The following is a 17,486-nucleotide window of genomic DNA, read 5'->3' as shown; positions in this document are numbered from 1 at the left end:
AAATCAAAATTTTGACTCCTTATATCATATAAGTTTGAAAATCTGCACAGTTAAAATTTGCCGTTAAATGCTGTATTATGTGTTTTACTGTTGTATAAATTTAATTTTTTAGATTCTTCTACATGTTAAGTTTTTAGAATTTTGAAAATGAACAAATTTTTAATTTTTGAAGACGTATTACTCCAAGGAGAAATCCAATCACTGACCTAATCTTTTGGGTTATGTATATGTAGTTCTGTGAGTTAATGTAAAACAATATCAACCTTAGATTGACTTTCTTTAAAAAAATAATCTTAATTTTTACCCCTTGTAGCAGTTTTGGGGTGAAATTTAAAGATCTGAAATTTTGACAAACAAACCCTAGCTTTGTCTAGAAGTTATGTTTTTAGGGCTCAAAATTTTTTTGGGGGTAGAATTTTTATCTGGGGGGGGGGGCATTTGATATGGGCGTATTCATATTTAAGTTAGAATACTCGTCAAAGATATCAGAATACTTCTATTTCTTAATCAAATATTATACTCTATATAAATAGTGTTAACAGTTCTTGGAACTACTTACTTTGATAAAAGTCCTCGTAATGCTATTTTTCGTTGAAAAATTATCTTCGAAATATGAAAATGTATAAATTACTAAAATATTCATTCTGCTTTCAACCGTTTGTCCGTTACTTAATTGTTGTCCAATCAATATTGAAAATATAATGACTGAGAGTTTTTCATTCTGTGAACAGATGCTCAAATACATTACGGGCTAGTTGGAGTGCCCAATATTGATTTGATTTATATTTATATATTATTCAAAATAGTAATAGAACTATCGTCACGTAGATCTTCTGTATTATGTTATGTTAAGCTTCCACAACAAGTTGATACATTCATGTATGATATACATCAAGCCAAATCCGTTCTTAAACATTTTTCCCTTTTTTTTATAGCGGTTATAAAGATGTAGTATTAAATGATTAATTACATTTCTTGATAAAGAGAGATTCACTCAAAATAGCTCTGAATTGGCAGCATGTTAAACAATCCAATTTTATGCCAAACATTTGCCGCCTTCTGGAATTTTTAGCTTTCTTTTTATTTTCGGTTTCTAAGTAACTGAGATAACCAGAGCCCTCACATGCTCCTTACCTTAAATTTTCATTATTTTTAAAAATATAAATGTGTGAACTCATTAATTAAATTAAATTACCTATTATGAATAGCTTGCACGAACAAATTTAAGTTGCTCAGTTAATTTTTCTTATCGGTATAAATGAAATATTTAAATATGTAAATTAATTTTTTATTGTGTATAAAAATAAATGTCCTTTTCCCCCTAATTTTTTTGAGTTATAAAATTCTAATCAGTGAAATTAATCATAACTATTTTACCCCTGCTAGAACTCTTGCATTAAATATGTTTCCTTCTCTTTAAGTCATTCGAAATATACGCAATATCATACTGCTATATAATATTATCAAGAAAGTGTATTGAATTCATACAATTGGTAGAGCTGCTGCATACTTTATAATGACTATATTTAAGTTAAATATGTACAATGACTATTAATAAGTAATTACGTTGCCTCATTGGAAAATATCACTCGAATTTTATAGTTATGGTTTAGCTATTCGTATACTTATATTAACCCTGAATGCATGGACATGTTTTAGGTGGGATTCGAATTATTGGTGAGAATCCGCGGGTCTGATTATTTGAAACATGAAAATTGGAAATCGGAGTTTTTTTTCTAAAAAAACAAAAACTTTATATTTAGAAACGGACAAACTAAACATATTTAGTACAATATTTGGAGCTCAGATTGTTCTAAACAATCTCGGAATATGACTGTGTAATTTGAGCAATAAAATCTATGAATTAGTTATAGCACAGATGGAAAGACTAAACACATTTGATACAATCATATTTAGCATCTCTAAGCTTGACTTGTTTCAAAGCATTTACTGTATCTACCTGGTTGAATTATTTGAGCCATCAAAGATAAAATCTGTTATAATAACCATCTTAACACTTAATTTACCATTATTACCATTTTTGTGGCCAGTCGTAAAAAATCTGTATAAATTAATTTTCTGAATATTTATTGATGACGATCCTGTATTGTTACTTGCTGAAGTTAGTAATATGTTTTCAAGGGAAATACCTAAACATATTATAAGTATCCCATGGCTGCCATGGTTCTGTAGAAGCTAACCTTAGGTTTGACCCGTGCCAAATTCGTGTGCTATCCCTAAATCCGTTTATTTTGGGACTTTAATTTACGTCTAATTTACGTTCCGTAGGAGTATAATTGGGTCTTGAGGTCTGTCTCAAAATCAATAATACCCAATTTGTACCATCTCGATCCGACGACTTATCATTGCCAGATATTTAAACCTCTCACTCTTTTTAAAAACTTTTATAAGAGTTCCAGTAAGAATTTAAGAATTGGAATTTGTCACTTCTCCATGAAATTCCCTTTCCATTGAACCTCATTTGCTAAAATCCATTGCTCCTGTCAGCTAGAAAAGGTATTGATACTACCCTAATGTATACATGTACGAGTACGATACAAAATGTCTTTATTTTTTTACGGTTTGAAGTGGTTTATGCAATATTTATCACTGGTTGTACTAAATATTTAAAAGGATCATTTTATAAAAAAAAGATATGTGAAATGTTAATAAAAACAAGAAACTTTACTATTTAAGTAAACATAGACACGGTAATTTTTGTGACGGTAACAGTTCTTAAATAAATACAGACGCAGTAATTAGCGTGAAAAATCCTACGATTAGTAATTTATTTACTCACTTATTTATCATGTCTGTGCTCTTAATTTACAGTTTCTTGCCAATGATCATTTGTATATATTTTCATAGATAAATAACACTACGAATATAGTTAGTTAAATTTGTGACTGTGGTCATAGGAGGAAATAGGATAGGACCTTCTACACGTAGGATGCTCCAACTATCGCACAGGTGCCATAATGTGGCAGACATGCTATGGGCTTGGAATTGGAAGTGAGATGCTCACTCATATTTTTTTTTTTGTTCTTTTTTGTATACGTACATTTCAGATGTTATTCTGTTATTCATGAGTGAGGTTCAAAATGAAAAATCATCAAATCTAATGTTTACAGCAACATAAATACTCCGAATAAAACCTTAAAAATTCATTTCTATTCTTTTTAAGATTTGATATAAAAAGTAGTTGTTTTGGAATGTTTGAAAACAGCTGAACTGAATGCAATGGAAATTCGTGTACTTCTTTTTATTAGAATAGGTTCATATCCACTATAGAAATACATTTAGCATACTTATCATTTTTATGAATTAAAACACGGTGGATAAAAAATAAAATAGACACAACTTTAAATTCAAATGAATCATAATTATTGAAGTATTTTTGCCATAATTATAATTGTATAAAAAAAAAAAAAATTCAGTTCTTCTAAAACTTCTTCTAAAATTTTTCACATTTTATCTGTATCTGCGTTCAATTTTTAAAATAGTTACATCTTGAAAAAAAAACTTGTTATGTGTCACATAATTTTAATTTTTTTTTTAAATTATCCGGCTTCGCTTAACCACTTGCTAATATTGGACAAAATAATTGGTTTGGGAAATCGACACGTTTATCTCAATAGCTAATTTTGGAATGACAAAAAACTTTCTACTTATTAGCAGTTTGCCCTATTTCCATTACTTCCTCTGTCAATCATACGTGGCATGAGCTTATTTATCAGTCATTAAGCTAAACTACTTCACGTGACTATCCTACAGACCTCTAATAATATAATTGGAAAAAAAAAATGACTTTCCGGCAGGAGACATAATTTGCAAAAGTGGTGTTTGTATAAGATCATTCCTCAGTACGTATTGCAAGTTTAATTCAAATGTATACAATTTGGTGTGTAACCGACGTATTTCTTAACAAATCTTTCTAGTCTATTTTGGTTATGCTAGCTCAAAATATCCCAAACAACCTCTGTGGAATTATTTTTCTTTGTGACCGCATAAGTAGATAGGAATTATCTATATTTTCTAAAAATAATAAAAAAAAAAAAACATAAATGTTGAGTAAGATGCATGTACCAAAATCTGAATGAAAACAGATTTGTTGCGATGCAAAGAAAATAGTAATCAACTTTTACAATCTTTTTATAGGTATGATGTTTTAACTTTTTATCTCATGGGTAGTTTTAGAACCAATAGAGGTTGTTTTCTCTACACAACCTTGTAAAACAAATATTGTTTAAAAATTAAACTTTTTTCCGCGATATTCAGTATTGATAAAACTAAATAGATAGATAGATAGTTCATTGCCTAATATATACATCTTTTAGCCATGGAGTATAGCCCATTTGGTGTTAGTAGTTATTGTTAGTATTGAATGACAATGAAAGCATAAATATAAATACGCATGCATAGATAAATTCTTATTGCTTACTATAACATCTTAATATAATTTAATAATACAACGAAGTAAATTTTTTTTTTCATAATAAATAATTAAATAGTTATTTCTAAAACCTAAAACAATATAAAAAAGTGCATATCTTAATATGATTTAATAATTTAATAATATATCGAATTAAATTTTTATTCCTAATAAATAATTAAATATTTATCTCTAATATTACATAAATAATTAGATAGTAATTCCTAAAGCTATGTGAATAATTAAATAGTTATTCCCAAAACAATATAGAAAAGTGTACATGTTATATGATTTAGTAGTTTAATGACATAGCGAATTAAATTTTTATTCCTAATACAACATATAAAAAAATATACATTTTAATATAATTTAAAAATATAATGAATTGACGTTTAAAGCCTTGGCCTTGACCATGTCCCTGGTTTTGGTATTAATTAAATAGTAATCGCTTTGTTATAATTTATTACACAAATTATGTGGATTCGTTGTTACTTTAAATATATATCGTTTTTAACTAAAAGAAATAGTTCTTATTTAGTTTATCCATACTGTCAATATTTAGAGAATTTTCTAAGGTTGATTGTTTACGGTTTTGAACAATATAATCTCCCTGGTAATTTACCTTGTCAATAATAAGTGTGGGACATTGCAATAACAAGTGTTCTAGATTTTGGGTGATATATTCTTGACACCATCTAAATCTCCCTCCCCCTGTTTTTATAATCAAAGAAGTATTCTTGTGAACAAGTTACAACTTTTCAGTATCTGAAATTCTTAATAGGCTAACGAGTTTCAGTTTATTTATCATTCCATGATAAATTAAATATTCTTGCGGCTTTGGGTTGTTAAAGCTACCAATAGTTCTGTAAAGTGGGTTGTATTTATATATGTCTGTAGATTTGGGATCATTCTTCCCTTTTTCGATAATTATATGTTTATTAGTTAGTAAGTAACTTGGTTTTAGCTCTTCAAAGAGGTCGTCTTTAATATAATTATTTGCAGCTATTTGTTTTATTTGTGAGATCAAATTAAAACCTGCGTCTCTCTCTTTTTTATCTAAATTAATGAATCTGACAAGGCATTTCCGTGGCATTGAGAGAAGCTTAATACAAAAATTAATAATTTATAAATGATAAAACTAAATAATTAACATTAATATCAAAGATATTAACTATACTCTTCATTTATCTTAAAATGATTTTAAGTTCGAGTTGAAACTAAAGCGAAATAAATAAATAAATGATCAAATATAGCTGGTAGATAGCTGATAAATTAAAAATTATAGTATTTTGTCTAATAAGGAAGAGTAAGTTCGGAATTTTTCAACAATTTACTTCGAGATTTACCTACAAAAATTTTTTTTCCTTATGTAGTCTTTAATTTGAAATAATCTTTTTTTTTTTAATGATTTTCTGATTATTACACATCTATTAAACAATTTATTATTTTTAATAATCTATCATATTTTTTTATTACTTATATTCTTTTCCTTAACCTCTTAATAATTTTTTTTTAAATTAATCTTTTCTTAAAAATTTCCATGGGACACATCATTATCCACATTTCAAGTCAATGATAAGTTCTTTGAGAATAAAATCTATGAGACGAGCAGTTTTAAATTACTTTTTCTTTGAAATTCGACGTAACTCATGCTTAACCTATTTAACTCTGGACAAGTTCTTAATAAAAACATCTGATTAATAAATAAACCGATTTTTTATTTCAATCCATAACATTATTCTAGAAAACATTTATTACCAGTCTAATGCGCTATAATTACAATTGTCCTCTGAGACAGGAACTGATGTACAAACGAATTACTGCTAAGTGCTGTTACATTAATCTTCCCTACTTACGTTGTTATATATAATTGTCCTACTGATTTTGATTCACGCAACATCCTCTCTGGGCACTTGAACTTCATTAAAATATGATTGACAATGGGACTTGTTGAGATTTTTTAAAATTCAGAGGTCAACAAGAAACGCTTCTAAATTTTTTAAAGGTTTTATTTCTATAGATGCTGCAAGGATATTAACAATTAAAATCTAAACTTGTCATATTTTTTATGTTTTAAAACACCTTTTTTCCCGATATTTTTTTGTTGAGTTGGAATCTGTATTTTCTCATTTTTAAACATTTATTATGAAATTTAATCATGGTTTTGAAAATGGCGTGTTATTTCTAATTTGATACATTAACCGAAATATTTAAAATAATATCAATATTATTGTATGACTGTTTCTTTTATAAAATAATTAACTAATTTTGATTTGTTATTTGGCATAATACTTATATACTTACATAAATCTAGGAGATTCTTCATCATGATATTCGTTGTGTTTTTGGTTCTGACTGCTCCAGATTCTAAGCATGCGAATCCAGCTTGCATAACTGTAAATAAACAAAATATATACTACAAACCTCTTTTCTAGGACAGTTGCGTGTACAAAAAAACCTCATAAATATAGTAATAGTAATTTAGTAAAAAAAAATATTCACATTTAGTGTGGTGTAGTTTTTGTAACAATGAAGGTGCAAAAAAACAGTATAACTGTAAAAAAATAGCAACTGTAATAGTTTTCCGACATTGCTATAACTAGTAATAGTAATGCAATAGTATTGGTGGGATAAACCATATGATAGTCACAGCATTAACTGTCATGACGGTACTGTCAAGCTAGATCTGACATGATTTTTTTAGATGTGATTACTTTATTTATTGAGGAATATCGATACATGTTATCACAATCTTGAGCAATGGGGATTAAAGCTCTAATTGTACACTCTTACCTACTACACACACGAACAAAACGATAATGGATAAAATAAAGATATAACTATAATGGTAATAAGGAAATATGACCACTGTAGAAAAAAGTAAAGATTATAATTATAATACTCATTAAATTGATACTTCAAGTTATATCAACACATGGCAACAAAAAAATGTAGTCAAGTAGTCCAAGGGAGCGCAATGGCACATGAGTCAACCCTGTGGGTTCTGGAGCCCTCATGGGATCCACCCAGCCTCATAAATTAGGTATCCTTAATTGGATAAAAATCTGATGGTCGGGTGTGATTCTGACCAAATCACCTTCCTGCACAACCCTTGGTCTAGTAATAGTACTTCCTACAAAGTACTTAACCCCCGACCCTTGGGTTGTAGTGGTACAGATTAAAAAAATATATATAAATATTCCATGTGGCGGCCAATAAAAGTGCAAAGTAGTAAACTACTGCACTTTTATTGGCCGCCACAGAAAAGCGAAACCTTAGTTACCAATAAATAATTGTTTAAATTATTTACATTTTCTCCAAATAAATTATAGTACTTAAATCTAGCAGTGGGAAAGCTCAGTGGGTACACTGGGCTATTAACTCTCGGGTTCGAATCCGCCTGTAGTAAAGAATTAACTTATTCTGTAATGTCAGTTGTTAGTAAATTCTGGAATCAGAAGACTCTCCTGGAGCGCACCGAGCCTCTATAAAATGCGTATCTCTTCATTTGGTTGGAGTTTAACCCTGACAGTTCAATATGCGATGATGACCACATTACTACCTTGAATAAACGTTGACAAGGAACGGCAATACCTTATCAAGCTCTCAATATAAGACCCTTAACGATTTCTAGTGGCAACAGTGGTTACTCTATTAGTTCAAACGAGGTTGTGATCTCCCTACTCTTATGAAAAAAAAAATACAATTATTTTTCTGTACCATAAATATATTGAGTTAGTCAACAGAAAGGAAACGACCTCAAATCGATAGACGCAAAACGTACTGTCTGAACACTGGGCTGAAAGAGAAGGGGTACTTGTTACAAACGTCCCAGATTTTAGTTAGGCGATAGATTTCTTTTTAAAACTACGACTTTCGTAGTTTTATTGTAAGCTTATCAATTTTTTAACAGCGCAAAACCCGCAATGCAACCAGGATGATGTCACCTCTTGCTGTTACCGCTGTTCTAGTCTTATCTTTTCCTTGACTGCATTGTTTTTTCTATTCATAGATTAATATTCGAAGTAAACAGAGTTGAAGTTTAAGGTCTTTGTTGAACATTGATTTTATAGGAGATTTGGGACAAAATTATTTGAAATAATATTCTAAAAATAATTACCAAGATACCCTGGCAAATTCTTATGCACTCCTTTATTGGTATTTAGTTATTAGAAATAATATTCTAAAAATAAATTGTTAAAAAATCTAAACAAATTATTTTTAAAATAATTGATTTTATAATTTTTCAAGATCCTAATTTTTTAATGATTATTTCACTAAATGAAGTGATTCATAATTGACGAAATAATTATTTTTGAAATGATCATTTTATTGAATAATTGTTTTCTGAATTTATAATATGGACATTGATTCATTGATTTATTTCATTAGTTAATTTAAGTTAATTTTTTTTTTTTACAGTCAAGAGTAAATTCTATGAATTACAATTTATTACAATATCTTATTGTCAATTATTTGATTGTTATGAATGTTTATTTTGAAATTTATTTAATTTAAATTGTATTCTTTATATCATTTTAATCACTTTATCATTTAGTTCTTAAATCATTTTATGCCAGACAATTGGCTCTTAAATATATAATGTAATTATTCTTGGGGGACTAGACGTCCTACAATAACATTGCTTTTTTTATTCCCTAAATGCAATAAATTCAAACTAGTATTCAACCACTTTCATCAGCATAATTTTATTTTGTTAATGTGAAACCACGTTGCTACTGGTAACCTCATAGCAAGTTAGATAGCTTTATTTGATTTTTCAAAAGTACTAGTAAACAACTTTATTGGCACACATTTTAATAACTATTCAAAATCAACAGATTCCTCTAGCTCGTCTGTACAACGGATCAGCAGGTCAATCTATATCGGATAAATCGAATAACTGTCACATCATTGTTTTCCAACAAAGGCTCTGATGATACCCTGTTTAATCCAGATAATGCTTACCTAAGTCATATCTTTGAGTCCAAGTACTTGTTATGTAATAATAATTAAATATATATGACTAAATAAAAATTATATTTTAGATTTGTCAATGCTTATTTATTATTATTATAATATTTATTACTAATATTAATGATTTATTTATAAAATTTATATGACTTAAGGACGAATGAGTACGAGAGTCGTAGAAGAGGAAGAGGGTTAAAGATTAGAGCTGTTTCCTGGGCCATAAAAAAATCTGGTGTAATTTAAGGAATATCTGAGTATTCCCAAAACTAAATTCTCAAAAACACATGATTATTGATAAAAAATACCATATACATGATAAGACAATAAAGTAAAATATTGTAATAGGACAATCAGAATAAAACAATAAATACAAAACAAGCATAAAAAATCAGCGTCAATAAAGCATCCTTCTTTCTTAGGGTGATAAACAAAATAATTTCTTAGAAACTCAAACTTTTTGACTAATTTAAAGAATTAATTAGTAATTAAATAACTACGTAAATGCATATAAAATGCGCAATACATAATTTGTATAATTATGCGCAATGCGTTATATTTGTATAATTTTTCCCCACGCTTTAAAATATTCCGAAAAAAATAAAGAATTCTCAATTTTAGTCGTGGAAACGTTAGTTTGTACAATTTTTTTTTTTTTAATTGCGATTTCGACTTGACTGAAAAATGGCCAAAATATATGCGGGAAATATCTACCTTTTTCCCAGATTCTTAGGATGTAGTTGGTTGGATGTTTTTATATTATGGCAGAAAACATCAGTACCAGGAATATCTATCTCATAAATTCAAAATTTAATTCAATTAGCATCTAATAATAAATCAAAAAAAGCTAAAGGGAAAGAACAAAATAGATAAAAAATAATAATTGAAAATTAATTAATAAAAAATAATTAAAATAAATAATGGTGTAGATATTTTAATAAATTTTTAGTGATAACAATGAATGATGAATGAGTTATTGGTTCACCATGATTCGATTAGATTTGCTTGTAGAAATCCAAGTTAACAAAAAAAGGATATCACTGTTTTATTTTGTGTACTTAATTGTTTGCTGTAAAATAGGCGTTCTTATAAAATATGAACTCAAGTTTTATTTTGTATAATATTTGCATCCTGTGGATAATTCCTTTTGAAATCAAGTTAGCATAGGTGAATCTTTACTGTCCAATTCTAAGCCACGTTACTACTGTCCTTCACTACGGTTGTTACAACTTGTGTTGTCAAGGTTTTGCCTCTATTTTTATTTATCTAAGCTTGATTGGTTTCCTCATACACGTTACTTCGTATTTCTTGTATATTTTTTCTTTCATAAGAGATGGAAGCTTTCCTTATCTTGTATAGATTACTAGGAACTTTTTAGTCTTGGGAGTCGGAACTTTTAGGCATTCCAAACGTAACCGTTCCATGCTGTTTCAATCTCAGATTAGGTTGTTTGTAACCGTTCCAGCACCATAGTATTCCAATTCGATACCTATTTGCTTCATGGCTTTTTACTGAAATAAAACTGTAGTAATGATTCTCTTATTTATTTGATTTGTTAATTTATTATAAACATTAAATATATTACAGCCTAATATATAAAAAAAAAAAAAACTAAGTAAAAAAGTTGTTCTAACATGCGGTGTACAGGACTCTGAAAAACAATTTAATTGAATTTTAAATTTTATGAGGCAATCCACGGTAATGGTGATGTTTGCCTATGTATACTGACCTCCTATCTCCGATACATTTTTATTATTATCATTTTCTGTATCAGATGATACTTTTCTTGAGAAGAATGGAACCAACGATGGGTGAATAGTCTAAATGGGACTACCATCGGTTACTTCTTACATGCTTTCCTACCGTTGGTTCACGCCTGGAGTGGGTTCTAACGCAGGCATGCGTTGCTTTCCATTGCTGTGGGCACTTTCCTTTGTTGCCTAGCAGGCTGATTTGGCTGAGAAATAAATGATAATAAGATGTAGTTCTAATGACATTATTTTCTATACTCTTTTTCTAAAACTAATTACGCAAGTAGGATATTCGAACCATTTAGTTCCAATTTTACAGCAGGTTTCAATAGTGACTGAGTCATAAATGGTGTTAATAGCTGAAGGAATTTTAAACAGTTCTTGTTCAATTTGTGTACTTGGTTTCCAGAATGGATTCTAATATTTGTTTGACACGCGACCATTTTTAACCCTGTTAATCAGCAGAGAAAAAAAAAAAACTTTTTAAAATTCGATTTGATAATTTTAAATGATCTTTATTTTTTTTTTGCCGAGCTGAACTCGAAAATGAACAGTTTTTTCCATCTTCACTGATTTTTCGTAAATTCGTGGTATGTAATGCCTGTTTCGCAGTTCAGAAATCAAGAAAATATTTCATAATATCTAAGGTACTCAACCGATCAACTTCGATTTTCTATATCAGAAGGACGTTAAAATATATCAAATGGCACAGTTACGAGTCTACTTGGTCAATTTGAATTTGAGGTGTAATATAAAATGTATTTATAATTGTTTGAATTTTTTCGAGAGACTGATGCCTTTAAATGTAGCTTAATGCATACTTTATATTTATCATCAGAATGAGAGAGTACTTTACAACAGTATCAAAACGTTAAAAGTCAGTCGAACTATGTACGTGTAATGAAAGTTTTAAGTTGTATTAGGAAAATTTGTCTACAAATTTACTTTCTCAAACGAATGATAAATATTTAAATTTTTATTTTTTGGTGGAGATTTGTATATAAAGGCTTTTTTGGGTTGCTGAATCGGAATTTTAAGTTTTTTTTAATCTACTTTATTATTTTTTTTTCAATTTAATATAAATTTCGTTTTTAATTAATTTTCTGTATATTTTTTTAATTTGCTCCTCATTTTTTTATGAAAAATAAATTAAACCAACTTAACCCTTCTTTGATTACAAAGGTTTACAAAATACATTATAGGTTAGTTACTCGCCGTAAGCAAGAAAACTAAATACTCCGACACTTGTCTATGCCTGTAAAATCGTATTTTCTTATTTTAAAGAAAATAGGATTTTAGTAATTTATCAATGAGGATTGGATATGGCATGGTTACAAAAATGCAATATATATTATTTCCTTTTTTCAAGCTCCTAATTAACAAGAAACCCTATAAGGAACCGAAGAAAAAAAACTAATTTCCTGAGCAAATTTTCACTAACCCGTTACAGAATAAGTTAGAACTCATTTTCTGTCTACTAGCTTTTTTCTTTAAGTGTGATTTATAAGAATTATGAACTGAGTCCATATTTTAAACAGTAAATAAAATATTCCATTTAATTATTTACTAAAATTAATAATTTAATTTACATGTTTTTAATAATTATCGACTTATTATTTTATTTATTGAATAGCTATCGATGGTCAAAATTTACCAATGAAGGCTGTAAGTGTGGAAGAAAGTATCAAAATAGAAAATGGCTCTAGTTTACTGTTTAGTGTATCCCGATTTTACATTTTGTGCACGCTGTATCAGTGCTCCTAAGAAATATAAACATTATGTGAAACATTAATGTAGACCAAGAAATAAAATTGGAAAATAAGGGTTTATCTTACAAAAGTTCATGTAATTCTGAATCTCTGTTATATTCTACATATCGGTACGTGTAAAAATAATGTTTAGACTTTCAACAAGAACGCTGAATCAAGTTCAAAACATCGAAATTTTTATTATATTAATTAGTTTTAGTGGAATATTAACAACATTCAAGACATTAAATAGTCGGATGACGTAAAATTGATCAAAGGCTTTCTTGAAGTCGATAAAGAGCATATGGGTGTCAGTATTCAGTTCTTAGCTCTTTTCGAGGACCTACCTTAAAAAAGGATAGTTAGAGGTCTTACAGGACAATAAAAAATTAGAAATGTATATAAAAAATAGAGCGGTATCGCTCATTGAGTATGGCGCTGTGCTACTAATTCTAAGTATCCAGGTTTGAATCAATCGGACGAGGGACTCTGGTCTGAAATCAATGCGATGACACAGCAGATTGCCAACCTCATGCCGGATTGGAAAGGACAGTTGCGAAGGACGCATGACGATCACCGTCAATTTTGGAAACTTGTGTGGACCTTCGTCAACAAGAGGCAGAGTGTGGACTTTACATCGGGCGACGACATGTTGACGGCTGAGGAAGTTATGCCGCTAGGGATGCTGAGAGGACGAAAAGTGCTCCCTCACCACCACCAAGCTCATCACCATCTCCTAACGAGAAGACAATCTTCTCTACGTTTAACCAGCTTGAGGCGACGCTGCGACGCACCAAAGGAAACCGGGCATCCGGAGAGAATGGTATACCTTCAGTGCTGTTGGGAATGTTGCCGAGGAGGGGCGAAGCATTTCTCCTCAACATCTTCAACGCTTGCACGAGGATGTCCTACTTCTCAACCATCTGCAAGCGAGCTATCGTTGTTCTTCTACTCAAGCCTATAAGGGTGATGTGACTGAGCACTATCGTCCGATCAATCTCCTGTCGCATATGAGCAAAATCTTTGAGAGGTTCATTCAACACCATCTGATGAACCACTTCAACGATGAAGACGTAATTCCACCTGAGCAGACTGGCTTTCAGAGGGGGGTCGCATGTGAGCATCATCTGGCCAAGCCGCAATCACATACCCTAGGTCACATGCACTTATATCTCTTGATTGTAGTAAGGCCTTTAAGTGTGTCTCCGCCGTGTTCTCATCCGCCGACTGGAAGACTTCAAGTTTCCTGCCACCCTATGCAGACTAATTTAGAACTACCTCAGCGGAAGGTCTTTCGTAGTACGGGTCGGCGGGAGCTTTTCGATCCCTGTTCCCACCACCTGTGGAGTGCTCCAGGGCTCTGTGCTGGAACCAATCTTATTCGTGTTTTTCACAGCCCCGGTGGTATCGATCCAACATCAAAAGGCAGCGGTTGTTACCTATGTAGATGACATCGGCATCTACGCCTCCAGCGTTAATGCTCAACTGAACTACCTCATGCATAAAAAGCGGCTAACACCATCGCTGCTGAACTCAAGCGCATTGGAATTAAAGTAAATCCCGCCAAGACAGACGCTATCGTGATGTCATACCAAAAAGGTAAGAAACCACTGCCTACGCACTTCACAATTTAAGAGGTAGACCAAAGGATCTCCACCTCCTTGCTCTATCTGGGTCAATTCTCGATCGCCATCTCACATTTTTGAGTCATATTCGTGAGAGATTGAAGCTGGCCCGTCAGAAGAGCTATCGACTCTACCATCTACTTAAATCTCCGCAACTCTTGCTCAGACTCAAGCTCCAAATATTAATTAATTAATTAATTGATTAATAATTCTATTTTTCAAATACTTCCATAATATAATTTTTAAAAAGTGTCTCACTCTATATTTATCAAATTACATTCATATTTTAATAATTTGCGTACTTGATATTTTTATTTCTTATAATGTATTTTACTTATTTTCATATTCATAAAAAAAATAAATTGATTTTTCCATCCAAAATTAATTGATCCAATTCACTAATCGGAATTTTTTTTTTATTTTGATATTTTAATTTTTAAAAACTTTTTCGTCTTATATAATATTTAAAATCTTTTCTGTTCAAATTTCTTTTCCGCCAATTACTTACTTTCATTGGTAAGGACTTTTTGTGGGTACATTAGTTTGCATATTCGAAAATTATAGCGCCTTATTCCATATTTGGAGATTTATTTGTTTCATATATGTGTGTTTTTACTGCATATTTTACAAGTATTTATTGCATAGTACGTAGCATATTCGGCAGGTTTTTAATGTAAAACGTTTGACTCTGGTTATCACCTCATAGGTATCACCTAATACCAGTAATCCAAAAAAAAAAATAATAAAAATAAAATGGGCCAAATCTTCACAAGAAATTCCATCAAAATGGTTCACACAACTAAATAATGACTTGTACTATGATGATTATTTCAATGAGTGATTGGAAAAACTTTGGGATTTTCTTATTCAACCGTATACAATTTTATGATGAACTTTAAAACAGATTAGTGGACATTAAGTCAGTATATTAAATATTGTGATCCGATTGTATATGAGCTGTTTGAACTGTTCATATCTTCATGGATTAAGTTTAGCTATTAACCAAATTATATGAATTTTTATTTTTCTATTTATTTTTCTTTACTTTCACTTATCTATGTATATGGAATATATTTATTAAGGATAATATATATATATATATATAATTATTAAGGAGAAGTATTATGATCATGGGAAATTTCGAATTTCCCAAATTCAAAGTTGTTTTTCCTGTAGTTTCCTTTTACTATCAATACTAGTCTACACACTAAATGCAAATATTTTAATTTTTTTTCTTTTCTATTTTAAAATTTCATTCCATTTGACAATTTTATTTCATTTAATTGACTAATTTATTCTCCCTAATTCACTCTCTCAGACCCTCTACAGTGATCCGCTATCCACGTTCGATTCGTTAAACAAATTTATTATTAGATAGCAATGTGAAATCGAACCAAAGACGTAATAGTAATAGCAGTTGATCAGTTTACAGTAAAACAAATTAATAAATACATTTAAAAAAAACAAACTAATATATAGATAAAAAAAAAGTTTTTTAAAAGAAATACTTGAATGAATAAATTAGATTACAAGTTAAGGGAATAAATAAGTTAAAATACAAATCGACAGGTCCGCAAACTAGGAAAATAAATAAATAAGAGAATTTAATAATAATTAAGTTGAAAAAAGATTAGGCAGTGGTTTGGAAAGACTGGGCAATGAAAGGCAGCCGAGCATGCTCGCTCTCACCCAATATGCCCCGATCCTAATCATTGTACACGGCTTTTAGTTATATTTTGTTAAGCTGTTGTATTCTTGGCTGGAATGCGCGCACCGCACTGTATTGTTCCCTAATTAGCTCGTCGTCATCAATGCACAGCTCGCTGAAGCTTAATTTTTTTTTAAACCCCTCGATTAATAAATTAAAAAACATTGTTAAAAAAACAGTAACTTTTTTTTCACAAATTGTCGGATTATTTCAGTTTGCTTGATCAGGGATTTTGTATTAATTTAGTCGGCCCGAACAGAAGCGTGGAGTTGAATAATTACAAGAGGGCATTCACATTCTTCCTCCATTAAGATTCTTATTTTAAAAACCAACCTAAGAGAAAAATGCTTTATTTCACAAGCAGTACTGTCTAATTATATTGGGTTGCTAAATGACACAGTATACTTACCAAGTCATTATTTGATATAATATTAATGCATTTGTATTTTATTTATATTATTATCATTATTTTATTTTTGTTTATGTTCTGTGTATTATATCTAATATCACAAAACAGTATATCGTAACTAATCTATTACGGGGGCATTGTCGATATACTATGAAACTGGCTCACAATATCAGACCATCAATATGGATTTAGGACGCATCACTCAACTACAATAATGTACTCCATATGCATGGCACCAGCATAACTTACAAACAAGTGTTTGACATTAGGGATTCCCTTCTAACTTAAGAAAATACTTCCTCCTTCTTATTACCTATTTTTTATTTTCCGACAGATTTTCTCCGTCCGGCACAAGTCAAAACTATCTTCTATCAGGCTTATCTGTGCAGGGTTCAGTATTAGCTTCTCTACTTTAAATAACATACACTCAAGACATACCTTGCATTTCTAACATTTTGACAGCGATATACACAGATGACCTAATATGATAATTTAGAATAAAATATATTCAACTTTTGAAAGTTTTTACCTTCAAAAAAGTTATTGAAATTGACTTATTTTTGAATTAATTATTTTGTTTTCTAAAAGAATGCATAATATTTATTTTTTTTTGTCTTTAAATTCCTTAATAAGTAATAAAATTATTTAAATAAATGTGAAAGTCATACAATTTAATCACGTTTTAGGAAGTTGAGATTTGCATTTGAAAAGAACATGTTTATGTAACTACTCTTAACTTATAACCATCTTTCTTTGTTCCGAATGATGGATGTCCGCGGTAGCCTTACTTCATTTTGCCCTGTTTCAATTATGAAGGCCCTCATTTTAGCTATTCCTCAGGT

At 30.0% G+C, this 17,486-nt stretch overlaps 1 protein-coding gene across 1 annotated transcript in view; it reads right to left on the bottom strand.

Moving 5' to 3' along the window:
• Positions 1-17,486, bottom strand: part of LOC106689127 (putative ammonium transporter 1) — a 47,793-nt gene that overhangs the window by 12,467 nt on the left and 17,840 nt on the right. Inside the window, exon 2 of the mRNA XM_014433934.2 lies at positions 6,737-6,826. Coding sequence (XP_014289420.1) covers positions 6,737-6,826 — 90 coding nt within the window. The remainder of the gene's footprint in view (positions 1-6,736; positions 6,827-17,486) is intronic.

Source organism: Halyomorpha halys, unplaced genomic scaffold (assembly GCF_000696795.3).
Source record: "Halyomorpha halys isolate HHAL.00 unplaced genomic scaffold, Hhal_1.1 Scaffold1282.1, whole genome shotgun sequence".
Taxonomy (NCBI): domain Eukaryota; kingdom Metazoa; phylum Arthropoda; class Insecta; order Hemiptera; family Pentatomidae; genus Halyomorpha; species Halyomorpha halys.
The sequence above is the reverse complement of the archived record's forward strand: the minus strand, read 5'-3'. Positions and strand labels throughout refer to the sequence as shown.